This window comes from Acinonyx jubatus, chromosome D4 (genome assembly GCF_027475565.1).
Source record: "Acinonyx jubatus isolate Ajub_Pintada_27869175 chromosome D4, VMU_Ajub_asm_v1.0, whole genome shotgun sequence".
NCBI lineage: Eukaryota > Metazoa > Chordata > Mammalia > Carnivora > Felidae > Acinonyx > Acinonyx jubatus.
In genome coordinates this window covers 518,808-543,225 of record NC_069391.1, presented here as the reverse complement: position 1 = coordinate 543,225, position 24,418 = coordinate 518,808, and the positions used below count along the sequence as shown (strand labels likewise).

The 24,418-nt window shown below is 55.7% G+C and overlaps 2 protein-coding genes across 13 annotated transcripts in view; both read right to left on the bottom strand.

Moving 5' to 3' along the window:
* Nucleotides 1-11,537: 11,537 nt before the first annotated feature.
* NSMF (NMDA receptor synaptonuclear signaling and neuronal migration factor) lies at nt 11,538-21,074 on the bottom strand. 7 transcript variants are annotated; one of them, XM_053204293.1, is made up of 15 exons: nt 20,939-21,074; nt 20,412-20,473; nt 19,213-19,719; nt 17,954-18,029; nt 16,677-16,769; nt 15,687-15,739; nt 14,864-14,953; nt 14,241-14,365; nt 13,944-14,027; nt 13,825-13,858; nt 13,651-13,721; nt 13,426-13,515; nt 13,132-13,234; nt 12,826-12,901; nt 11,538-12,737 (listed from the first exon to the last, which is right to left on the bottom strand). In XM_053204293.1, the coding sequence occupies exons 1-14, from the start codon at nt 21,007-21,009 to the stop codon at nt 12,852-12,854; spliced, it is 1,509 nt and encodes a 502-aa protein (XP_053060268.1). In that variant the 5' UTR covers nt 21,010-21,074; the 3' UTR covers nt 11,538-12,737; nt 12,826-12,851. The 7 variants fall into 7 exon arrangements, with proteins under 7 accessions (XP_053060268.1, XP_026906773.1, XP_026906775.1 ...); XM_027050972.2 differs by having other exon boundaries at nt 13,426-13,505; XM_027050974.2 differs by having other exon boundaries at nt 13,426-13,505; nt 16,677-16,745.
* A 779-nt stretch (nt 21,075-21,853) lies between these two features.
* Nucleotides 21,854-24,418, bottom strand: part of PNPLA7 (patatin like phospholipase domain containing 7) — a 63,581-nt gene continuing 61,016 nt past the window's right edge. For 5 of the 6 annotated variants that reach the window (XM_053204286.1, XM_053204287.1, XM_027050966.2 and 2 more), the window contains 6 exons: nt 24,024-24,172; nt 23,440-23,592; nt 23,212-23,322; nt 22,769-22,853; nt 22,459-22,562; nt 21,854-22,287 (listed from right to left, as the gene is read on the bottom strand). In XM_053204286.1, coding sequence (XP_053060261.1) covers nt 22,177-22,287; nt 22,459-22,562; nt 22,769-22,853; nt 23,212-23,322; nt 23,440-23,592; nt 24,024-24,172 — 713 coding nt within the window. In that variant the 3' untranslated portion in view covers nt 21,854-22,176. Of the gene's footprint in view, nt 22,288-22,458; nt 22,563-22,768; nt 22,854-23,211; nt 23,323-23,439; nt 23,593-24,023; nt 24,173-24,418 lie in introns of those variants that run through there. The other variant, XR_008290787.1, reaches the window with a different exon arrangement.

Below are 24,418 nucleotides of genomic sequence, written 5' to 3'. Positions count from 1 at the left end.
GGTCCAGGTTCTTTGCACCCGCCTTCCCGCCAGCATTTGGAGCCAATGTTTTATTGCAGCCAATCTGACGCATGCACCCTGGCTGTGATGCTGAACACCTTTCCACGCACGGATTTGCACACATATATCCTCTCTGATGGTGCCATGTCTTTTGCCCATTTTGAAACTGAATTGTTTGATCTCTTCCTGTTAAGTTTAAAGAGTTCTTTATATATTCTCCGTCTACCCCTTTGTCTTTGTCACGGATATGGTTTGCAAGTCTTTTCTCCCCGTCTGTGGGTGGGTCGTCTTTTCGTTTTCTTAATAGTGTATTTCACAGAGCAACATTTTGAATTCCTGATGCAATCCAGTTTATCAGTGTGTTCTCCGGGGGTGGCACCTTGCACGTCATTACTGGGGACTTCTCATTTACCAGATCTTCAAGATTTCTTTTTCCTAAAGGCCTTATAGTTTCATGATGGGTGTTTAGAGCCCTGGTCCAGTTAAACTCTGTGTAAGATGTGCTGCTTAGGCTGAGGACCACGGCCTTCCTGTGGACAACTGATCACTCCAGACACATCTGGGGAAAGGACCATCTTTCTGTATGAACCCTTGTTCACCTTTGTACGAATAGCTACGCTTGTTTCTGGGGCTGTCCTGTGTCCCCATGCCCTCACTTCTGTGCTGGCCACTACAGTCTGCAGGGGGTCTCAGTGCCATGTGTGAGGAGGCCCCCCCCCCCATTTTCTTCTTCCTTTTAATTACTGCTGTAGCTCCTCTGTGTTTCTGACATCTTTACAAGTTTGAGTCTTTTTTTTTTTTAATTTTTTTTAACGTTTTTTTTTTTTATTTTTGAGACAGCGAGAGACAGAGCATGAACAGGGGAGGGTCAGAGAGAGGGAGACACAGAATCTGAAGCAGGCTTCAGGCTCTGAGCTGTCAGCACAGAGCCCGACGCGGGGCTCGAACTCACCGACCGTGAGATCATGACCTGAGCTGATGTCGGCCGCTTAACCGACTGAGCCACCCAGGCGCCCCAAGTTTGAGTCTTTCAATCCATGAGCACAATTTCTCTTCTATTTATTTAGAATTTACATCTTTTAAAATTTTTCTTTTGTCTGAATTTTCCAGTTTTCAGAACAATGATCTAGTACCTATGGGCTATTTATTTATTTATTTATTTATTAATGTTTGTTTATTTTTGAGAGAGACAGAGACAGAATGTGAGTGGGTTAGGGGCAGAGAGAGAGGGAGACACGGAATCTGAAGCAGGTTCCAGGCTCCAAGCTGTCAGCACAGAGCCTGATGTGGGGCTCGAACCCACGAACTGTGAGATCATGACCTGAGCTGAAGTTGGACGCTCAAGCAACTGAGCCACCCCGGCGCCCCAGTATCTGTGGGCTTTTTAACTTCCACTTCTTTAAACAAAACCAAGCCAAACACTTTACCCATGTCTCCCGCTCTCTACCCCCATCTCTTGCAACCACTATTCTGTTCTCTGTATCCATGAGTTTGGCTTTGTGGTGCTGGTTGGGTCCCATATGTAAGGGGTCACATGGTCTTTGTCACACTCCATCTACCTCGTTTCACTGAGCAGAATCCCCCCGACATCCATCCATGTTGTTCCAAATGCAAGATTTCATTCTTTTTAAAAATTTTTAAAGTTTATTTATTTATTTTGACAGAGAGAGACAGAGAGACAGAGAGAGAGAGAGAGAGAGAGATAACAAGCGGGGGAGGGGCAGAGAGAGAAGGAGAGACAGAATCCCAAGCAAGCTTCACCCGTCAGCATAGAGCCCCATGCAGGGCTCGAACTCACAAACTACAAGATCATGACCTAAGACCAAGAGTTGACGCTTAATTGACTGTGCCACGAGGTGCCCCAAGATTTCATTCTTTCTGATGGCTGAGTGATATTCCATTATATACAACTCGCATACATCCCATATTTTCTATATCCATTCATCCACTGATGGACACTTAGGTTTTGTCTAAGTATCTTGACTATTATAAATATTGTTTCAAGGGGTGCCTGCATGGCTCAGTCGGTTAAGAGTCTGACTTTGGCTCAGGTCATGACCTCACAGTGCGTGAGCTCGAGTGCCATGTTGACTCTGTGCTGACAGCTCAGAGCCTGGAGCCTGCTTCGGGTTCTGGGTCTCCCTCTCTCTCTGCCTGACATAGACTCTAAGTCTAAAGTTCTTTCTTGTCCAGCAAGAGAGCGGACACAGGATTAAAAGTGAGAGATGGCTAATGTCTGGGAGAAGACAAGAGCCCCAAATAAGGGTCCTTGCTCCGTTTTTATTAGGATCAGAAGGCTTACAGATATGGTGATGGACGTGCACAAAGAGACAATAAATCTGTGAACATTAACTCATGGACGTGAGGGAAAGGGGGTCTTGAAGATATTTGGGGTTAGGGGTTTGGGTTAACACAAAACAAAATCCTGGCACCGGGTGGATGGGCAGATGGTTGTTAACAGCAGACAGGAGTTGCCGAGTCTGTTTGTCTTAGCTGGCCTAGGGGATGAGACAGAGTACGTAACCTCAGGGTCAACAAGGCACCTTTCTTTGTTAAACAGCTCCACTCTGGGCAGCTTCACCTGCAGCATCTATAGCCCTATTTACCTGTTTACCTAATTTGGTCCTTCCATCCTGTGAAAGCCGCTTTCTGCTATAATACAAACTTAAGGAGCGCTTCTGCCCAGAATACCTAATCTTGTTTATTTCATATACCCTTGTTCTATACTGGGGCCTCTGCCCCGCCTATTATTTACCTAAACTTGTTTACCCAAACTTGGGTGTGAGCATCCTATGGCTTTGTAATTCTTCACACCTTGTTAACCCATCAGTGCAGGCTCAGGGAATTCCGAAGTTTATTCCCCACATCTGCCCCTCCCCCACTCATGCTCTGTCTCTCTCTCTCTCTCTCAAAAAGAAATAAACTTTTAAAAATCTTCTAAAATAAATAAATAATGTTTCAGTGACCATCAGGGTGCATATATCTTTTCGAATTAGTGTTTTGGTCATCTTCAGATAAATACCCAGAAGTGGGAGTGCTGGATCATGTGGTAGTTCTATTTTTAACTTTTTGAGGAACCTCCATACTGTTCTCCAGAGTGGCTGCACCAGTTTGCATCCCCACCAACAGTGCATGAGGATTCCTTTTTCTTGTTTCTCATGTTGTTGATTTTATTTTATTTTATTTTAACGTTTTTTATTTATTTTTGAGACAGGGAGAGACAGAGCATGAACAGGGGAGGGTCACAGAGAGGGAGACACAGAATCCGAAACAGGCTCCAGGCTCTGAGCTGTCAGCGCAGAGCCTGACGCGGGGCTCAAACTCACGGACCTCGAGATCATGACCTGAGCCGAAGTCGGCCGCTTAACCAACTGAGCCACCCAGGCGCCCCATCATGTTGTTGATTTTAGACATTCTGACAGGTGTGAGGGGTTATCTCATTGTGGTTTGGATTTGTGTTTCCCTGACGATGAATGATGCTGAGCATCTTTCCATGTGTCTGTTGGCCACCTGTATGTCTGCTTTGGAGAAACATCTATTTGGATATTTTGCTTATTTTTTAATCAGCTTATTTAGTTTTTTGCTATTGAGTTGCATGAGTTCCTTACATATTTTGGATATTCGCCACTTTCCAGATACATTAGTATTTTCTTTCATTCAGCAGGTTGCCTTTTCATTGTGTTAATGGTTTCCTTTGTTGTGCAGAAGATTTTTAGTTTGACCTTGTCCCAATATTTTATTTTTGCTGTTGTTGTTTTTGCTTTTGGTGTCAGATTCAAAAACTCATCACCAAGGGGCCCCTGGGTGGTTCAGTCAGTTAAGCATCTGACTTCAGCTCAGGTCATGTTCTGGTGTGTGGTGGGATCAAGCCCCATGTCAGGCTCGCTGCTGTCAGCACAGAGCCCGCTTTGGATCCTCTGCCTGCTTTGCCTCTGCCTCTCCCCCACTCACGCACACTCTCTCAAAAATAAATAAACATTTAAAAAAAATTATCACCAAGACCTATATCAAGGAGCTTCTAACCTATTTTCTTCTAGGAGTTTCATGGTTTCAGATCTTACATTCAAGTCTAATCCATTTTGTGTATGGTGGAAGATAGTGTCCAGTTTCCTTCTTTTGCATGGTGCTGCCCAATTTTCCCAACACCATTTATTGAAGAGGCTGTCCTTTCTCCATTGAATATTCCTGCCTCCTCAGTTGTAAATTAATTGACCGTACATGCGTGGGTTTATTCCTGAGCTCTCTGTTCTGTTCTATGTGTCTGTTTTTATGCCAATACCATAATGTTTTAATCACTATTTAATGTAAAATAGTTTGAACTCAAGGAGCATGATGCCTCCAGCTTTGTTCTTCCTCAGGATTGCTTTGGCTGTTTCAGGTCTTCTGTGGTTCCATATGCATATTAGGGTTGTTTGTTCTAGTTCTGTAAAAAATACCATTGGGGGTTTGATAGGGATTGCATTGAATCTGTAGATTGTTTGGGGTGGTATGGACATCTCAACAATGTTAATTCTTCCAATCAATGGGCATGAAATACCTTTCCATTCATTTGTATCTTCTTCAACCCCTTTCATCAATGTCTTATCGTTTTCAATACGTAGGTCATTCACCTCCTTGGTTAAATGTATCCCTAGGTATTTTATTCTTTTTGGTGCAATTGTAACTGGGATTATTTCTTCATTTCTCTTTCTGATGATGGTTCATTAGTGTAAAGAAATACAACAGATTTTTGTGTATTGATTTTGTATCCTGCAAGTTTATTTGTTTATTCTGGTTTTTTTTTTTTTGATGGAGCCTTTAAGGTTTTCTAGACATATCATGTCATCCGCAAATAGTGACAGTTCTACTTCTTCCTCTCCAATTTAGAATTCTTTTATTTCTTTTTCTTGCCTAATTGCTCTGGTTAAGACTTCCAGTACTGTGTCGAATACAAGCGGCAAAGTAGACATTCTTGTCTCATTCCTGATCTTAGAGGAAAAGCTTTCAACTTTTCAGCATTGAGTATGATATTAGCTGTGAATTTGTCATGTACAGACTTTGTTATGTTGAAGTACATTCTCTCTATATTTGCTTTATTAAGTTTTTATCATAAATGGATGTTAAACCTTGTCAAATCATTTTCCTGCATCTATTGAGATGATCATATGATTTTTATCCTTCATTTTATTTTATTTTATTATTATTTTTTTAATGTTTATTTATTTTTGAGACAGGGAGAGACAGAGCATGAATGAGGGAGGGTCAGAGGGAGAGGGAGACACAGAATCTGAAGCAGGCTCCAGGCTCTGAGCTGTCAGCACAGAGCCCAACGCGGGCCTCGACCTCAGACCATGAGATCATGACCTGAGCTGAAGTCGGTCGCCTAACCGACTGAGCCACCCAGGCGCCCCTATCCTTCATTTTATTAATGCGGTGTATCACATTGACTGATTTGTGGATGTTCAACCATCCTGCATCCCTGGAGTAAATCTCATTTGCTCACAGTGCATTATCTTTTTTATGTATTGTTGAATTTGGATCATGAATATTTTGTTGAGGATTTTTGCATCTATGTTCATCAGGGAGATATATATATATATGTGGATGGTGGCATCCTTACCTGGTTTTGGTATCAGGATAATGCTAGCCTCATAAAATGTTTGGAAGAGTTCCCTCCTCTTCTGTTTTTTGGAAGAATTTGAGAAAGATTGGTATTTACTCTCTTTTGGATGTTTGGCAGAATTCACCAGTAAAGCCACCTGGTCTTGGACTTCTTGCTGGGATATTTTTGATGACTGATTCAATCTCCTTGCTGTTAATCAGTCTGTTTAGATTTTCCGTTAATCTTCCATTGAATCCAGTGATTCAGTCTTGGTAGGTTTTATGTTTCTAGGAATGTATCCATTTCTTCTGGCTGTCCAATTTGTTGGTGTAGAACTGGTGATGGTGGCCTCTTATGATCTTTTGTATTTCTTTGTCATTTGTTAATTCCTCCTCTTTCATTTCTGATTTTATTTGAGCCCTCTTTTTTTTCTTGGTAAACGTAGCTATAGGTTATTAATTTTGCTTAATTTTTCAAAGAACCAGCTCTTAGTTTCATTGATCTTTTCTGTAATCTTTTTAGTCACTGTCTCATTTATTTCTGCTCTGATCTTTGCCATTTCCTTCTTTCTACTAACTTTGGGCTTCATTTGTTATTTTTCCTAGTTCCTTGAGGTATAAAGTTAGGTTGTTTATTTGAGACTTTTCTTGTTTTTTTGAGGTAGGCATTTATTACTATGAACTTTCCTCTTAGAACTGCTTTTGCTGAATCCCATAGATTTTGGTACATTGTATTTCCCTTTTTATTTGTCACAAGGTATTTTTTTTAATTTCTCCTTTGATTTCTTCTTTGACCCATTGGTTGTTCAGTAGCATGTTGTTTAATCTCCACATATTTGTGAATTCTCCAGTTTTGTGTAATTAATTTCTAGTTTCATACCATTGTGGTCGGAAAAGATGCTTGATACGATTTCAATCCTCTTCAATTTATTAAGACTTTTTTCATGACATGTGATCTGTCCTGGAGAATGTTCCATGTGCTCCTGAGAAGAGTGTGTGGTCCTTTGCTGGTGGGCTGTTCTGTGTCCATCTGTTAAGCCCATCTGGTTTAAGGTACTGTTTACAGCCCATGTTTCCTTATTGATTTTCTGTCTAGATGATCTATCCTTTGATGAAAGTGGGGTGTTAAAGTTCCCTACTATTTTTGTATTATTTCTGCTTATTTCTCCCTTTAGGTCTGCTAATATTTGCTTTATATATTTAGGTGCTTCTATGTTGGGTGCATAAATATTTAGGGTTATTATATCCTCTTGTAGGACTGATTCCTTTATCATTATCACTTCTTTGTCTTTTATTACAGTCTTTGTCTTGTATTTTATAGTACATGTTTTGTTAGATTTATACCTAAATATTTCCTTTTGGGTTATTACAGGTTGTATTACTTTTAAATTCCATATTCAATTGTTATTAATAGTAAATAGAAATACAGTTGGTTTTTGTGTGTTGATCTGTATCCTCCTACCTTGCTAACACTCACTTATTAGTTCTAAGAATTTGTGTATAGATTCCCCAGAATTTTTGACATAGACAGTTGTGTTGCCTGTTAACAGTAATAGTTTCATTTCCTCCTCTCCAATATGCATGCCTTTTATTTCCCTTTCTTGCCTTATTGCAGTGGCTAAGATATCCAGTTGCATATTGGGTAGGAGTTGGGAGAGTGGACATCTTTGCCTTGTTCCCAGTCTTAAGGAAAAGCATTCAGTCATTTACCATTGAGCATGGTGTTAGTTGTAGGTGTGATGTAAGTGTTACATAGATGCCCTTCTTCAGGTTGGGGAAGTTCCCTTCTAGTTTGCTAGACAAGTTTTCTTCATAAACGAATGTTGCATTTTGTCAAATGCTTTTTCCTTATCCATTAATATGTTCATGTGATTTTTCTTTAAACTCTCAACATAATGCATTACATTGGTTGACTTTCTTGAATACTAAACCGGTTTTATAGTCTCAGAAGAAACTGTAGTTGGTTGTGGTGCATTCTTTTCTTTATATATTAGTGGATTTGATTTGCTAACATAGTCTTCATTATTTGTGGATCTTGTGTTTGCAATTTTGCCTACTAACCAAATTTTTTTGGTGATCTCCAAATCAGTACTTGCATGGTCATTCATGGACGTGTGCAGGGCAGCAAAACACCCGAGTGCCAGACATGCATTTTCTCAGCTGAGGTTGAAGAAGGCAACCTTCTTGTTTCAGCCTTCTTGTTTCCACATCCTGGAAACTGTTTCTTTTTCAGAGCCTATGCAGTGCTGTGTTTTTGCACTTTTGTGCTTTGTCTTGGTGATTTCTGTTTAGAACGGTGCCAAAGTGCTGCTCAGTGTTGCTAAGTGCTGGGGCCTTTTCCCTGCTCGCCAATATTCCCATGGCTCTCCAGGTGCCAACCAGTTCTGGTTTGTGATTTTTTTAAATTTTTTTTCAACGTTTATTTATTTTTGGGACAGAGAGAGACAGAGCATGAACGGGCGAGGGGCAGAGAGAGAGGGAGACACAGAATCGGAAACAGGCTCCAGGCTCTGAGCCATCAGCCCAGAGCCCGACGCGGGGCTTGAACTCACGGACCGCGAGATCGTGACCTGGCTGAAGTCGGACGCTTAACCGACTGCGCCACCCAGGCGCCCCTGGTTTGTGATATTTTGAATACTGGTCTGTGAGCCTGGGGTCTGGCCCCCATCCTGTGGACAATGCTGGGGTTTTAGCTGTGGCCTCGGTGGCTCTAGTCCCAGGTCATCCCCTTTTCTTTCACTATGTCGTCTGTTTGGCTTTGCTGTGCCTCCAGTCAGGGAGCGGGCCAGTCTGCTGCTCAGGCACGGGTTACGGTTCATTCTACATGGGCCTGGGTGCAGGGCTAGGGCCTCATAAACACCTTTCCAGGTGGTTTCCCGGTACTTTCTATACCCTTGCCTCCAGGCTCCCCGCTGGGTCCCTCTTCCTGGCCCTGTGGCAAGCTCCTCCTGCACCAGGCCAGTGTGTCCAGCATATCCAGCCTGCATGGCTGTCTTCCTTGAGCTTGCAGACAGACCCTGACCCTGTCTGGCTGACAGCTGCATGGGGTGGGATCAGTGGGGGCACTTCCCACAGTGGCTGACAATCTCCCCCGACCCCGGTTTCCGGAGACCACTCAACGGGAAATGCAAGTACCAATCTGTTCTCTAGGGTGCACAGACTTAGTAAAATGAGCTGTGGGCACAAAGTGTCCCTTCTGGAAGCAGGGGGCAAATGGTGGTGCGAAATGTGAGTTTCCTTCTACGGGTGAGGGAGCATTGGAAGGTTCTGGATGAGGCAGATGTGCCCCCTAGGTTGCTGCAGAGGAGTGAGGACAGAGGCTGCCTGGCCCGCCCTGCCATTTGCAGGGGCAGGTGTCAGGTCCTCTCTCCTCTGCCAGGAGTGAGCGGCCACACCTTCCTTCACAGTCTGTAGTTACACCATCTCTCTAGATGAGAAGGATCTCACCTCACTGTGACTGGAGACACTCCCCCACCCACCCTGTTGGCTGACCATGCCCCAGCTCTGTCCTCCAGGGCCCTCGTCTGGGGCTGAGGAGTGCCAAAGGATAGCCATTCGGGATTGTGGGGGCTAGCCTGGACATGCAGGCTGGGCCACCCACACCATGTGAGTGAGCTCCAGACAGGGCAGTGTGGGGGACACGGGGCAGGCTGGGACGACTCTGCCCATGCCGATTGGAGACACGGGTGTTCAGGCCTGGCCTTCTGAGTAATTATGAAGGTGTATGTGTCACCATCAGCATTCACTTACCTACTCGCTTTATTTATTTTAATGTTTATTTATTTTGAGAGAGAGAGAGAGACAGACAGAGAGACAGAGAGAGAGAGAGAGAGACAGAGCACGAGTAGGGGAGGGTCAGAGAGAGAGGGAGACACAGAATCCGAAGCAGGCTCCAGGCTTTGAGCTGCCAGCACAGAGCCTGACACGGGGCTCGAACTCACGGTCCATGAGATCATGACCTGAGCTGAAGTCAGACGCTCAACTGACTGAGCCACCTAGGCGCCCCATAAAGTTTATTTATTCTTTTAGAGAGACAGAATGCACAGGGGAGGGGCAGAGAGAGGGGGAGAGACAGAATCCCAAGCAGGCTCTGAATTGTCAGCGCAAAGCCCCATTCAGGGCTCGAACCCATGCACTGTGAGACTGTGACCTGAGCTGAAATCAAGAGCCCCTGTCCTTTTCTTATTAATACTTAAAAACTTCTTACAGGTCGGGGCACCTGGGTAGCTCAGTCGGTTAAGCATCTGACTTGGGCTCAGGTCATGGTCTCGCGGTTGGTGGGTTTGAGCCCCGCGTTAGGCTCTGTGCTGACAGCTCGCAGCCTGGAGCCTGCTTCAGATTCTGCCTCTCCCTCTCTCTCTGCCCCTCCCCTGCTTACACTCTGTCTCTCCAAAATGAATAAATGTTAAAAAAAAAAACTTTTTTTTTCTAATTTAGGGAAGAACTTCCTACATGGCAAGGACCTAAGTTCCATCACTGTCTCCAGCTGCTGGGGCAGGTGGGTCAGCAGCACGGCCTCAGCCCCACGTCTGCTACCACCTTCCCTGCTTGTGCTTCCCTAAAACGCTTGTCCGCGTTGTACTGGGCACCTCCCCCATCTGACATCCTTCCCTCCGTGCTTCTCAGTGGCCACAGGAGAGGAACAGAAGCTCGGAAGCCAGGTGCAAGGCTGCGAGCCTCCTGCCGGCAGATGTCCCTGCCTTCCCCACCACAGCCGTCCCTAAGAAGCGTGTGGGGAGGACAACCTGCGGGAGCAGCCCGGACCTGCAGATGCAGGGCCCCGTTAGGGGCCAGGGGAGGGGGAGAGGCAGGGGCCCGTGACAAAGCTTCCAGCTGGTCTCGGACGAGGGCCGCAGCAGCACAGCGGACGTGCCTTCTGCGCACACGGTGGGCAGGCAGGTGGGTCATCTGGGGACAGCCAGCCTCACGGCCTGCACACGGAGGGCAAAGCCCACGGAGAGCGATTCTGGCAGCACCACGTGGACTCCAGGTGTGAGGAGTAGGGGAGACGCGCCACGGCTCAGGAACCGAGAGCACAAAGGACTCCCGAGTGACCCGTGACTTTGTAGTCAGCGACCCAGTACGTGAGAGCGTGTGGACAGGCATCTGGAATCTAGTCTACGCACCTACAATGTGTCCGTCCACGTTGGTGCCAACACCTCTGCTGCCCTCCATAGCCCTGCGTGGGAGACCGTGCACGCGCCTGGAGGCTCCAGGGCCGTGTGCCCCCAGAGCTGGCACGCCCACCCCAGGAAGCACTGCTGGGCCCCAGGTTCTCAACATCCCGGGCCGCAAGCCTCCCAGCCTCTGCCCATGCCGTCCGCCGGTGACCTCCTGTCCCCTCCAGCCCTTGCTGGCGTGGACACACCCAGCTGGCACCTGCCGCTCCATCCCTGGGCCACAGGACCAGGAGCCACCAGGCAGCCAGGCTGGCCATAGCCATAGCCTGGCTATGTCCAGCAGCAGCTTTGCCACTGGGGAGAAAGCAGCATTAGGCACATCTGGGGATGACAGAGAAGAAGATTGGCCAGCTGGTCTCGTGGTCACTTCTTGGCATCCTGCTGCAGCCACGCTGCTGACCACACGCGGAGAGTGGCCTGAGGGGGATGGGTGGCCCTCCGCCCAGTGCCTGGGGGTAGTGACAGAGGAGGCAGGGCACAGGAGTGTCTCTGTTTGCACCTCCTGATCCTTCTCAAACCTTTTCCAGGAGCACAGCCCCTGCCCCCCCCAGCGGCCATCTCAAGAACCTGCTTTTCTCCATTCTCCCCCTCCTCTGGCTGCCAGACCCTCTTCTGGAGTGTGCCCTTGGCAAGGAGGTCTAGCGGCCCCACCCAGCCCTGTCAGTCCAGGCAGAGGTGTGCGGGCAGCCACCACAGCAGCAACCTTGGACCAGCAGACCCAGAAGCTCCTGGGCCCAGGGAGGTAAGGGACAGGGCTGACAGAGGAGACCCAGGCGGTGGCCGCAGCAGAGGGTCAGGTTTAATGGTCACTCTAAGGGATATCGTACATCATTCAGAGCCCAGCACATGCCCTTGCCCCCTCCCTTAGCTGAGGGCACAGCCAGGTGTCCTCAGACCCAGGCTCTGCAAAGGGGTCCTGCCCCTGAGCCCCAGCTATATACAAGAGCCGGCCCCACTGGGCCCCAGCAAGGCCACAGCCCAGAGTCCACCGTCTGCTCAGCGCTGCTGCGGGGTCCAGGCACCCACTGCAGTGTGCGGCGGGGTTCTCACCCAGCGGGGCCCAGCCCCACTTGCCCCTGCCAAACCCTTTGTGCTGGGAGAAGCCTCCAGACCAAGGCTGGCAAAAGCTGAACGCACTGCGGCATCAGAGGGCCAGGCGGGTGCTGGAGGACGGGGAGCAGGCAGGGCCCGGCTCAACCCAGAGCCTCCTGAGAGAAGGGAGGTGTGTTACCTCCCCCCTGCCCCGCGGCTTCCCAGGCACCCCTGCTAGGCCAGTACGGCTGAGGTCAGAGTAAGCAGTGGGTGGCAAGAGGGAACAAGCAAAGACCATCAGGGACTCGGCCAAGGCCGGAGCCGGGCCGGGCAGCCAGGCGACACCGCCCCCACGGACGGGCCACCCTGGTGCTGGTGATCAAATACGGCAGGGCTGGGGGGGCTGGGGGCAGACAAGGTCCTGAACACACACTGGGCTGGGTTGTCTACACCGTAACTGGTAACATAGCACTTAACTATTCAACTAGTAATGCTGCTTCCCTTTGAATTGTTTTGGGGGTGTGAAAATTGCACTTATTTCTATGAACCTGCTAAGAGGAGCCACCCCAGTGCTGCACCCTCTGCACGAGGCCTAGGCCCTGTCAGCGCCTGGCCGCTGAGCAACCCCTGGCCACATGGGGTAAGGCTCGTCCCGGGGCCCCGGGGGCTGTGACCTCTGGCCTGTGGTGCAGTGAGGACCAGACCCGTGGGTGGGAACCTGAGCGACATCTGAGGGTGCCCTGAAGCGGCTGTGAAGACTGGGACCGCGTGGTCCTGGGCGGCCCACAGCACGTGGCCCAGCCCCAGCCACCGGTCCAAGGAAGCAGCCAGGCGGTGGCCGTGGCCCTCACAGGACATCCTCAAAGTCCAGCAGCTTCGAGTGCTGGCGGCTCTTCCACAGGCGGTACAGCCGGAAGTCAAAGTAGGTCTCTATCATCTGCTTCCCTGGGGCCAAAGGAGAGGGTGGCTAGGCCTCAGGCCTCTACCTCCTGGACCCCGCCCCTCAGGCCGGGAGCCAGCCTGCGAAACTCACCTTGGGCCGACAGCTCCAGGGGGGACTCAAAGGTGACCCTGTAAGGGGTCATGAGGGTCCTGAGGTTCTGGAACAGCTGAAAGAGCGGGGCAGGGCCATGAGTTCAGGGTAGGGGAAGGGGGGGTGGTGAACGGTATTGGGGGGAAGCAGGAATCCTCTACCACTGACAGGGGCTCATGCATAGGTGGTTCTGGGGGGTTAAGGAAGAGACAAAGGGAACAGAAGAAAAAGTGGGAGGTTCTGTCAAGTCTTTTACTGGATCTGTGGTCTCCAGAAAACTGGAGCAGGGCTTGGGGGTTCCTGTACCTTCTCCCCATTCGGGTTTCCCAGAATGTAGCAGCCCATGATGTGGACGACGTTCGGCTCTGGGTTCACTTTGCTCATCAGGCGGCTCAAGCGCTTCCAGAAGCTGGTGGGGGAGGGGTGGGTCACACGTGGTCTCCAGCCCAGGCCCCCAGGTGCAAGGAGGGGCAGGCCAGAGGCCAGGGCAGGGCTCCAGAGACGGAGCATCACAGGGAGGGTCTGTGGGGATGGGCTGTGTGAGTGGACGTTGCCTCCAGCCCCTCTGCCCAGCCCCCGCGTGCAGCCCTGCCCACTCACTGGATCATGTCCTCCTCCTTCTCTACTTTGGCAAAGGTGGCCACCTTGTTCTTGAGCAGGTACAGGTGTCCTGGGCCACCCTGTAAGAAACTGCAATTGGCCGCGTGGGGCATACACAGGGCGTCCATCCACCGTCCCCATACATGCACGCACTCGCCCACGTCTGCACGCAGCCTGAATTCTCAATACCCCCCACCCCCACGGCAGAAAGGGACTGAGTCCTACCTGGCAGAAAATCAGCATCTTCCAGATCTTGGCCCCTTTGTGATAGATGTTCAGCTTTTTCTCTATTTCCTCTGTGGAGGGAGGAGTGTGAGCACGACCCTCCAAAGCCCCCCATAGCCCATAGGTAAGCCCCCAGACCCAGGATCAGAAGACAGGGGACTGGAGGACACATACCCAGGATGTCCTCAAAAGTCGCATGCTCGTGGTCCTGAAACAGACACGGGCCACACTCTCAGAGTCCCTCTTGGGCAACAGTCCAACCCAGAACCAGGGGCCGGGGGAGAGTCACTCACATAGAGGATGGGGATGATGGACGGGTCATCTCTGCGGATGATAGTCGGGATGTACTCGGCTTTGGGCACCTTGGAGGAGATGAGCTGGAGACAGCACGGGGAGCTGCTCAGGGCCCAGCCACCTTGGAGCCAACGGGCAGTGGGAGGCCCCATGAGGGTGTCCCCCACTGCTAGGCAGCCCGTAGTGGCCGCATCATCTCCAGGCAGAGCCACTGGGCTCCTGGAGGAAAAGGGACCTCCCCCCTCCAGCCCAGGACAGGCTGGAATAGGAACAGCACAAAGACGGCCCGACCTCACCATGACCTTGGGGGGCACAAAGCCCTCTGTGTCACAGGCCACCGCCTCCAAGCCCTTCTCGGTCTCCCAGTCCAGATCCTCAAAGGCCTCGCCCAGGGTGCAGTGTGAGCTCTGCAGGTCACTACCTGAGGGGCAGGATGGATCACCAGGACTGTGGACCACCTCCAGCCCCAGCCGTGGTCCACAGACACGGGTGGCAGACAGAACCCGCGATAAATGGTCCTGGAGGGCCCTCCGGGCCGGCGAGAAACCCAGGGTGGATGACAGAGACCAACACTGGCCACCACCAGCCTGGCGAGACTGGCCGCCGCCACCAGAGCTGCTGCGCTGTTGACCTCCGTGCAAGGGTCAGCTCCAGCCAGGGCACTGCAGCCTCTCAGACCTCTAGAGTCGGTGAAGCACACACGCGCCCCCGCCCAGCACTGCCGTAGCCGTTAGTTAACCCTGCCCACGAGGTCAGAGGTGCCAGGCGCCCCCGCCTCACAGATGGGTAAACTGAGGCTCAGAGAGCAGAAGCGCGGAAGCCTAGCTGCCCGGGCAGGAGGCCCGCCCTGCGGAGCGCGGGGACTAGGGGACTAGGGGAACCTCTGAGGCAGGTGGGCCGGCCTGCGCCGGGCACCTACTGTCTCGGGAGTCGTGGGAAGTGTCGGCTTTCATGGGGGTGGGGTCGCTCCAGGACCGGCTGAAGCTCCGCTCGCGCCGCTCTGCGAACGCTGCAGTGAGAGCAAAGCCGCGTCAGCGGGCGGGGGGCGGGGGCGGGAGGGGCACAGCCTGAGGGGACTCCAGACACAAGGGACTGCAGACTTGGGAAAGCCAGGGGGAGAGTCCTCGAGCTCCCGACGGCGGGGAGGTCGGAGGACATCAGTTGGGCCACCCGGGACCGAGTCAGGTGGGGCAGGACTAGGGGGTGGCGCCTAATGACGCCAATTGGGGCGAGGGGACAAGAGTGGCGTGTGGGACCTGGGGCGGGGCGGGGCCAGAGCCAGAGGTTCTGAGGCGGGGTTAGGGGCGGAGCCTGGGCAAAGCCATCGGTTCCGCCGGGGGGCGGGGGGGGGGGGAACGGGGGGCGGAGCTGGAGCCAAGTGTTCTGGGGTGGAGGTGGGGGCGGAGCCTGGGCGAGGCCAGAACCAGAGGTTCTGAGCCGGGGGCTAGGGGCGGGGCCTGAGCCAGGTGTTCTGGGGGGAGGGGCTGGGGGCGGAGCCTGGCGTTCTGAGGTGGGGTTGCGTGCTGGACCTGAGGCGGAGCCTGAGTCAGGGAGTCCGAAGCAGGACTAGGGGCGGGGCCAGAGTCAAGGGTTTCTTGGCGGGCCTGGGGCGGTAGGAAGAAGGCCGTGGGGTTGGAATGGGGATCTGGGAACTTGGGTCTTTCCGGTGCAGCGAGCAGCCTGCGAAGCCCCAGCCGGCCAAGAGCAGCGCCACCCCCTCGCCCTCCCGCCCAGGGTCTTACTCTGGGCCTTCACCCTCCGGCTGCCGACCATGCGCAGGTGTTTGCGGAAGTTCCTGGGGAAGAAACACCGGTGGCTGGTGAGGACCGCGAAAGGGGGGTGGGAGGCGGACGGATCCCCCATGCTTCCTGCTCGCCACTCTTCCCCCAGCAGCCGGACCTGACATGGCCTGCCTTCGCCCTTTTAGGTGATAAATGCCCTCCTGGCGCCCCTACGCTCTCCCACTCACCCACCGTCCACCCAGTCCCTCTCCTGCTGACACCTTTCCAGGGCTCCCCTTTGCTGCCAGGACAAAGGCACAATGATCACGCCTTCTCTTGCGGTCACCCCCCTCTTCCCCGTCCCCGTCCCCCCCCTCCCCATGCAGGACCACTCCCTTGGTGGCTCCCCAGCATTCAGGCACCCACCTCCACTGCCCACCGTTAATTCCCTCTTTGGGCCCAGGCATACTCTGGACCCCATCAGCCCCCCCTCTTCCAGTGGTCAAGGGCTCCTGCTTCCTGTGCTCTCGGGCCAGGGAAGCGCAACTGTCCGCACCGACCCCAGGTAGGTTTGGGGCCTGCAGACACTCCCTCCCCTGCCCTTCTGTCCCTGGGCCACCTCAGAGACAGGTCTTTGCCCCCAAATCCGTGCCCCGCCAGGGTCCAGTGTCCAAGATGGACAAGGTTTCTGGTCACGTCTCTGAGGTGGGGCATGGGGAGCGTAAGCTTTGCTGCTGACCCCACAGCTCTGGGGTTCAAGGGCCAGAAAGAGACACGGGTGGGCTAGCTGGCTGCAGTTCAACTGGCAATGTACCCCCAAAACACACCAAAACACAGGCCTGGGGGGCCCAGGTCACATGACCTCTCCTGCCTGCAGCGTCCCCAGAGCAGGGCCAGGCCAGTGGTCGCCACCGCCCTTCCCCCATCAGGTCTGCAAGGGCCCAGTGGGCCCAGGCCAAACCAGCACAGACAAGAGACGGACTCTGGTGGCGAGTGGCTGGCAGGCCCTACCTCTGGATTACAGACGCGGAATCATTCTCCCGTTTCCGGCGCTTCCTCTCCGCGTAGCCCCTGAACACCCTGGGAAACCACCACGAGTCAGCACTGCCCTTGGCCGCAGGTAGGTAGGAGGGACCGAGACGTGGGGACAGAAGCGTGAGCACAGGGCCTGGAGGGGCATCCAGAGCGCAGGGCCGGGCAGAAGGGTCCTGGCCTGCCTCACCCTGTCCTCGGCCCGGCTCTTGGCAGGCCCTGCTGTGGCCTTGGTGCTGGGACACAGCACTCCCTCACAGTCAAGGCCCAGGTCCCTGGCCTGTCCAAACCTATTTCGGGGTGGGGGGTGGGGGGTCCCCCAGGGACAACCACCATGCCCTTAGGCTCAGGGTCCCGCAGAGTACTTACGAGATGCTGGAGGTGCGGCGGGAAGGGGCAGCGTAAGAAAGAAGACATAGTAAGCCACGACCCCCTCAGCTTGTAAATTCCCAGTCGTTTCCCTTCTTGTCATGGACTCCAGGGGTCCCTCACAGGCACTCCAGGCACTAGCAAGGCACTAGCAGTGCTGTGGTAAGCCCATGAAAGGGCAGTGGACACTGAGGTCACTGGCCCGTGCCACCAAGTGCTGTGACGTGGTTGGGCTTGCACAGAGGCCTGCTTCTGCTGGGCCTGGGCCTGGCAGCAAAGATGGCAGTCCCCAGCCAACCTGAGGGCAGGGGTGGGTTCCCCAAGGTAGCACGAGGGGCGGAAGCTTCCTCAGTGTGGGGGACACTGCAGCAAAGGGTGCCTCCCGGGAAGGAACGCTATATCAGAAAACAAACCCAGATATGTGTCACAGGTAGAGAAGAGCAGGCCCCTGCAGGGGACTCCTGACTTGTGATCCCTTGAGGCTCATACAGAATACGCAAGTAAGCTGCTGTTTGGGAAGCTGAGGTGGGGCCTGGCCTGGAAGAACCGCCCGAGTGGTGACTACATCAGCCTCAGCCCTGGGCCAGGTCCGCAGAGGACCATGAGGGACAGGGGAGGGCTAGGAGATAGAGGGCAGGGCAGTGGGCAAGGGAGGAGTGGGAAGGGACGGGGCATGGGAGGGGCAGTGGAGGGTGGGAGTGGGGGGAAGAGCGGCCAGCGCTGCCTTCCTTGAGACTGATGTCACATCTGGCAGACCTGGTGGGACATGGGCATGTGGGGTCGCTCAGAAATAGCCACCCAGGTGGGCCCAGAGGGCAGGAGAGGGTCTGGCAGTAGTTCCTGAGCACCACCCCTCGCAGCGGGCACGTATCAGGTACACAACTCACGCTTGCATAGTTGTGGTTGCTGTCTGGAAGCTGAAGAGGTTTTCCTTGGGGAACCAGGTACGGATGGGGACGTCATCTGGAAGACAAAAGAAGTGGCTAGGGTGGCCTGGGAGTTCCTAAAGCCTCTACCCCCTTCTGCCAGGGAAGGCAATGCTTCTGCCAAAGCCAGTGGAGGAAAGGCACCAGGGTCCCCTAACCCTCTCCCAGGTGGGCGGAGGCTGGCACAGGCCGTAAGGCAACATGTGCCCGCTTAGCTGTTCAAGCCAAGACAGCTCAGCGGCTTCGTGACAGTTTGTCTTTGCTTAGCTCTCCCTTTGGTGGCCTACAGTTGAAGAGCGGTCCTTTGAAAGCACAGCCTGTGTCCAGGGTGCCCAGAGAAAGGGGTTCACTTTGTTCCCCTTCGGAGAGAAGCAGGGCAGGGACAATGCCTGCAGCCTCCCTTTGTCTGCATCCTGCACACTCCACTCCCTTGGGCCCTGCCAGGAGAGTGAGGCGGAGCCCTCAGGCAGCATGGAGATGGTCTTGCTGAGGGCTGCCCCCTCCAGCTCCTAGACAAGGTGGATGAAAGTTTGCTCTACCCCCCTGAGAGTTGCCCTGACCCCCACCCCAGCCCCTGAGCTGTGTTCATCAGAGGAGTGTGAGGTCATGGAGCTGAACTGCCCACACCTCAGGCCTGTGCCCTGATGCCCAAGCAGGTTGTTGACTTGGAAGCCCAGGGGGTGTCCTGGGACGATGTGGGTGCTCAGCTAGTAAGGACTCTGCTTTTTAGGAAGTGACCTCAGATTCAAGAGACATGGGGCTGCTCAAGTGTCCCAGAGAGGCCTCTTCTAGACATAGTAGGCCTTCAGGGCTCACCAGCCACCCACACAGCTCAACAATCCTTGGGAGGCTCCCAATGGCTGGCCAGGCCCCAGATAGATATGTGCTTCCTGGGGTGAATGAGAACTCCATTTGCTGGGACCCAGGGCAGGGACTATTTCCCAGGATTTCCCAAAGGCAGACCCATCTTCTAATTAAGCCATGTTTTCTGCCTGCTCAATCTTTAAGATTCTCCTGCCCCCCGCCCCCCTCCTCCGGGAAGCACTCCTTGATTGATTTGGTGCCCGCAGGGCCAAAACCAACTATGAGGGCTGACATGTGGCGTGGGAGATAGCAGCAGGAGGCTACCTGCATGCCACGACCTGGGCACCCTCCACCTGTCCAAGGCTCAGCTTACCACCCTGCCCCACAGCCTGCCCATTCCTCAACGAGCCCCTCACCAGACACACGATCAACACTGTACATCCTCTCCAGCTTCTTGCGGCGGCTGGTGGCCTCAGGCAGAGGTGGCTGGTCCAGCGCAAAGGCCCGAGGGGAAGGGCTGGGACCAGGGGCCAGCTGGGCGCACCCGGGACATTCCTTGGAGCCCTGGCGGCTGCCTGCCCAGCTCTGGCAGGGCCTGCTGATGTCCTCGCGGCTGCCCCCTGGGCTGGCACGCAGGGGCTGGCTGTGGTGGTGGGGGTGCCGCTCCCGCTGCCGCCGCCCCTTCACCACAGCCAGCTCGATGGCCTCGGCCTCGGGACTGGGCAGCAGGGCAGGCTCCCCGGAGATGGTGTACACGCGGGGCTGGGGGCCCTCAGCGGTCGGTTTTCCACCAATGACCTCCTCTGAGAGACTGCCCTCATAGCGGCCGTTGGAGACGAGGGAGAGGCGGCGCTTGTTCTGGGGGGCTGGCTGCATCTCGGGGGACCCGTCGTGGCCAGAGTAGGCATCAGCCAGCAGGTGGTCTGGGAGAGAGGCAGCAGGTGAACTGAAGCCCTCCTGGCCCTGCCCCCCCTTCTCCTGGTGCTGTGAGGGCAAAGAACACCCAGCGAATGCCTGGCTCAGATGGGGGGGGGGGCGGGCAGAGGCTGCCCCCCAGCCCCGGTGACCACATCCTAAGCCCCTGGTATCTCCAGAAAAGGTGTTTGCAAGCTGCGCACTCCTCTTAGAGGCTCCCACCCTCCTCCTACCTGGGCCCTGAGCTCTGGGTGTGCGTGCGTGCGTGGGGGCGACAGGCTAGACTACCTGTGGGTGATGGTGGGGGGTGGACAGGAATAAACAGGCCACCTCCCAGCCTGCCACTGCACTCGTGTGCCCAGTGCCAATTTCTCCCCTCCCCCCCACCAGCTGGCCCCCAGAGACAGCGGTGCCAGCCCTGGGGGTGCCAGGAGGCCTGTTGCCATGCCAACGGCCCAGGCTGGGTGGGTGCCATGGTGATGAGTGACTCCAAGCTCCTTCTGGGGCTCTGGGCCAGGGAGGGCAGGGGGCGTGAGGAAGCCAGCCCAGCAGAGCAGCTGCTGCCCGCTCACACCCCACAGTCTCCACAGCCTGCGGGCCGGGCCTGGGCTGCTGGAGCAGGGGACAGCATCCCTAGGTCGTGGGGGTGCGGTGGGGCTGCGAACCGACCCCGCCCCGGTACCTCTTCGAATGCCCCTACCTGCACCGTTCCGATTCTCAGGGTGACTCTGGGACAGGTACTCGCCAAATGCTCGGGCTGCTCTGAAGGGTGGACAGCGGGGTGCGCTGTCAGTGCACACAGACCACTCTGGACTCTGCTCAGATGGGAGCCTGGGGTCCCCACCCCCACCCAGACCTTGGGCACCGGTAAGGGAGGGGCCGGGGTCACCCATGGCAGACAGTGCCCTCCCACCCCAGAAAGCCCAGGGCTAGCAGGTTGCAGTTCCGGGGGCCTTGGGTCCCAGTGCAACGTGGCCGGGGCCCTGGCCTGCTTTCTGTCCAGCCCCTGTCACTGTGTGTGTGTGTGTGTGTGTGTGTGTGTGTGTGTGTGTTGGGGGGGGCGGGGGGGTCGTGAGGTCGGGCATCTCAGCCGCAGCTGTCTCCGGGAGGGGAGCCGCACCAGGTGGGGGTGGGAGCGGGGGAGGGAGACTCGGCGAGAAGCCCCGCCACGGGGGAGGGGGCCGGGGGCGGGCGCTGAGCCCCGGCGGCCGGCCCCGCCGCACTCACCGCACTTTGGCCGCCACCGAGGACATGGCCTCGCTCCTCAGCGCCCTCCTCCGGGAGGCGGCGGCGCCCATGGTCGCGGCGGCGGCGGCGCATCCCCCGGCCTCAGAGCGCGCCCCGCGCCCGCCGCCTCCGCCGGGGGAGCCGCGCCACGCCGGGACTCGGGCTCGGGCCCCGCATGGCCCGCGCTGGGCCCTCCGCGAGTCCCGCCGCACCGGGAGAGCGCGGCAGGGGCCGGGGGCGGGGGCTCCGCCCACCGCGACGTCACGAACGGGGCGAGGCCAGGGGCTCCGCCCACCGCGACGTCAGGCCTGGGGGCGGCTGCCCGTGACGTCGGGGCCTGGCCGGGTCGTCAGGAGGGGACCGGGGCGGTGGCTCCGCCCACCGTGCCGGGCGAGGGGGCGGGGCTGGGACGGGGTGCGGAGAAACTGAGGCCAGCGGTCACCCGACTGCAAGGTCCTGGGCCCTCGGGTCAGGGTTCTCGGTGCCCCTCACAGGTCTGCACGGGTTGCGGACCCCAAAGTGACAGCGCCAGAGCGCTCTCCTTTTCTACAAAAGGACTCCCGGGCGCCGTTTAACGATCTGAGAAAGTGTGGGCGGCGTACAACCTCGGAGCGCGGCTCGTGTACTGCGTGGGAAGACGCCCGCGGGAGAGATCTGGAGGGGGCTCATTCTTGGTTCGGGGGCACATTGGCTCCACGCCAGACCCTGGGCGCCCTGCCTGCCTGGCTAGTTGTTGCCCTGCGGTCTCAAGCCCCAGCAGAGGGGTGCCTGGGGTCCCTACATGACGACTTCACACCCCACCTGGCCTCGGGGACGTGGCCCTCACGGCAAATCAGTGGTGCAGCCGGAGGCTGCTCTCTGGCTCCGGTCAGGCGCATCGTGCCACGGGGACGTTGGCAAACGGACGTGTCCACGCACAAGCAGAGTTACCTTTATTGGCACATCAGGCCCTGATGCTTCAGGGGCTCCAACATCTCTCAGAGGCCTCAAGGAGCCCCTAGGACTGCTGTGTGTGCAGGGGTGCCAGGACCGAGTGCTCCAGCAGCAGCTGCCAGTACACAGAAGCCAGAGACCTGCCCCCGCCGCCCCCCCCCCCCCCAAACACATACAGGTTGGGTCCGGCACAGATGAAGCTGGACCCATGGTGCACAGGGCGCTGGGCCCCAGCCCGGTGGGGAAGAGCCCCCGGGAACTCTAGGAGCCCGGTCTCTGAGAAAGGCCCACAGCAGAGGCGGACTCTAGGGCGCATCAGAGTGAGGGGCTCCACCCATCTTCGTCAGCATGTCAACAGCTGGGCAGTTTGGGGAAGCCAGACTGGGGTACCGATGCCGAAGTGAGGGTTCGTCCTCCTAGAATCAAACCGCACACCGTGCAGGTGGGGGTGAGCCCAGAGGGCTGACCCAGGGCTAGGTCTCTGTGGCTCTGTGCTGCAGGGCAGCAGGGAGCGAGCAGCTGGCCTGCTTGGAGCCCGCGGAGCTGCCTCAGCTGAGGGGCACCACAGGCAGGTCTAGGCAGCTCACCGAGTCGGAGCCCAAGTGGGCCGGGGCGCTCTGGAAGTCAGCATACGTGTCCTTGGAGCCATCTGGCAGCTCCTCCTCATACTCCGTCTGGTAGTCAGACTCATCTGGGCGGAAGGGAGGGCCGTGTTGGTGCCCTCTCAAGAGCAGGGGCCATGCCATGGTGGCACAAGCCCCTACCTGCCACTCATCAGGTCCAGGGGCTGCTAGAGGGAGCCTGGTGACCAGGGTGGCTTGCTGGGCACACCAAGGGTCAGAAAGAGATGTTGCCACCCCCACCTGCGGCTGTGCATGTCCTGGGCGTCCAACTCACCGTCCACTGTGGCTACTTTGGCAGGCTCAATGCGTGACACAATCTCAGCAAGGTCCGTGAAGGAGGCATTGGGGCAGGTGAGGACCTGGAGGGCCGAGGTGGAAGAGACATCTCTGTGACCCTCTATGGCCCTAGTTTGCTAAGGTGCCCAAGTTAACCCCTGGAGTTGGGGCAGGGGCACAGAAGATGGGCAGGGGCCTAAGCAAGCCCCCATCCCCTTCAACCGTGAGTACCAGAAGAGTAGAGAGCCAGAGTGGGGCAAAAAGAGGGGATGCTGAGGCAGAGGCCAAGAGTTCACCCCCACGGGGTCACAACCCTGCCCTGTCTTCTGGCCCCTGAGCAGCTGAGGGGGTGTGCCACGGTCCTGCAGAGTGCAGGGAGTTCTGCACCTCTCGGGCCCACTGAGGCAGGAAGGGAAGGAGGGTGCGAGCTCTGGCACTCACATCACACGCCTTCATCTTGCTCGTTCCCTGCCGGTCCTGTAGCATCTTTTCCAGCACACCACTTCGACCCCAGATGTCAAACACTGTCCGCCCGTGCTGATACCCCACTTCCTGCACACACACCAGGAGCCCCCACTTCTAAGCTCTCAGAAGTGAGGGCAGGGAGGCTGGGGAGGGGGCAGGCAGACACTGGACCCCGCCGACCCTCCGCACCCCAGCTGCACTCACGCAAATCTCGTTGAACTTGCCAAAGTCCAGAGTACCGTAGCTGTCGATGGGGGGGCGCAGGTACTCACAGTACTCACTGTTCTTCACCATCTCCAGCTGCCGGACGCAGCACACATAGGCCAGGCGTGTCTGGATCTCCGCCATGTTCAACACCTGCTGCCATCAGAGCACCTGAGCAAGGCTCTGCGGTCCCCACATGGCCCCATGCGGGCACAGCTGCCTGGGTCTTGTGCCCTGACCCTCTCCCTCCCCTCCCCAAGGGGAGACACATCCCTGCTAGGCCTGGGAGGGCAGGTGCCCAGCCAGGGGTCCTGGAGATGTATCCTGACAGCGTGTGGAGCCTCTGGGCCTGTTCCCCTTCCCCAGAGCTGGTCCAGGCAGGATCCTTGGCAAGGACGGTGAGCAAGCTCCGTTGGCCTTGGGGCCTGGAATGCACTACAACCCTCCCCCGCCCACAGGAGGCATTTGGGCAGCAGCACACCGCCCATCTTGGGGCCAGTGGTATGAGAGCATGGAGAGACTTCAAGGGAAGCTACAGAGGAGGACCTGATGACCTGGGCACTGTGCAGAGCTATGCCCCCCACCTTGACTTTTGTGGCCAAGGGGTTCCAGCGCTTCCACAGCAGCCACCACCCAGACAGCGCGTCGCCATAGTTGGTGAGGTCCGTCTCATCCTGGCTGCCCACATCAATGGCAATCACCACCTTTGCCCCCATAGACCTGGCCACATCCGCTGGGGAGAAGACAGCCTTGGTCACCACTCAGGACAGGCACATAGAGCCCTGGGTGGGAACAGGGCTTGGGAGGGACGGGGAGAGAGCACTGGGAGCCAGAGGGTCTCCCCTTGGGCCTGTAGAGAGGCAGCCTAGTGCACAGAACTGTCCAACAGGTGACAGGTGTGCCCAGGGGAGGGGCCTCACCCACAACAGACCTGGCACTTTCTGGCTGTTAGTTCTGACTGTGGGCACAGATGGGACAT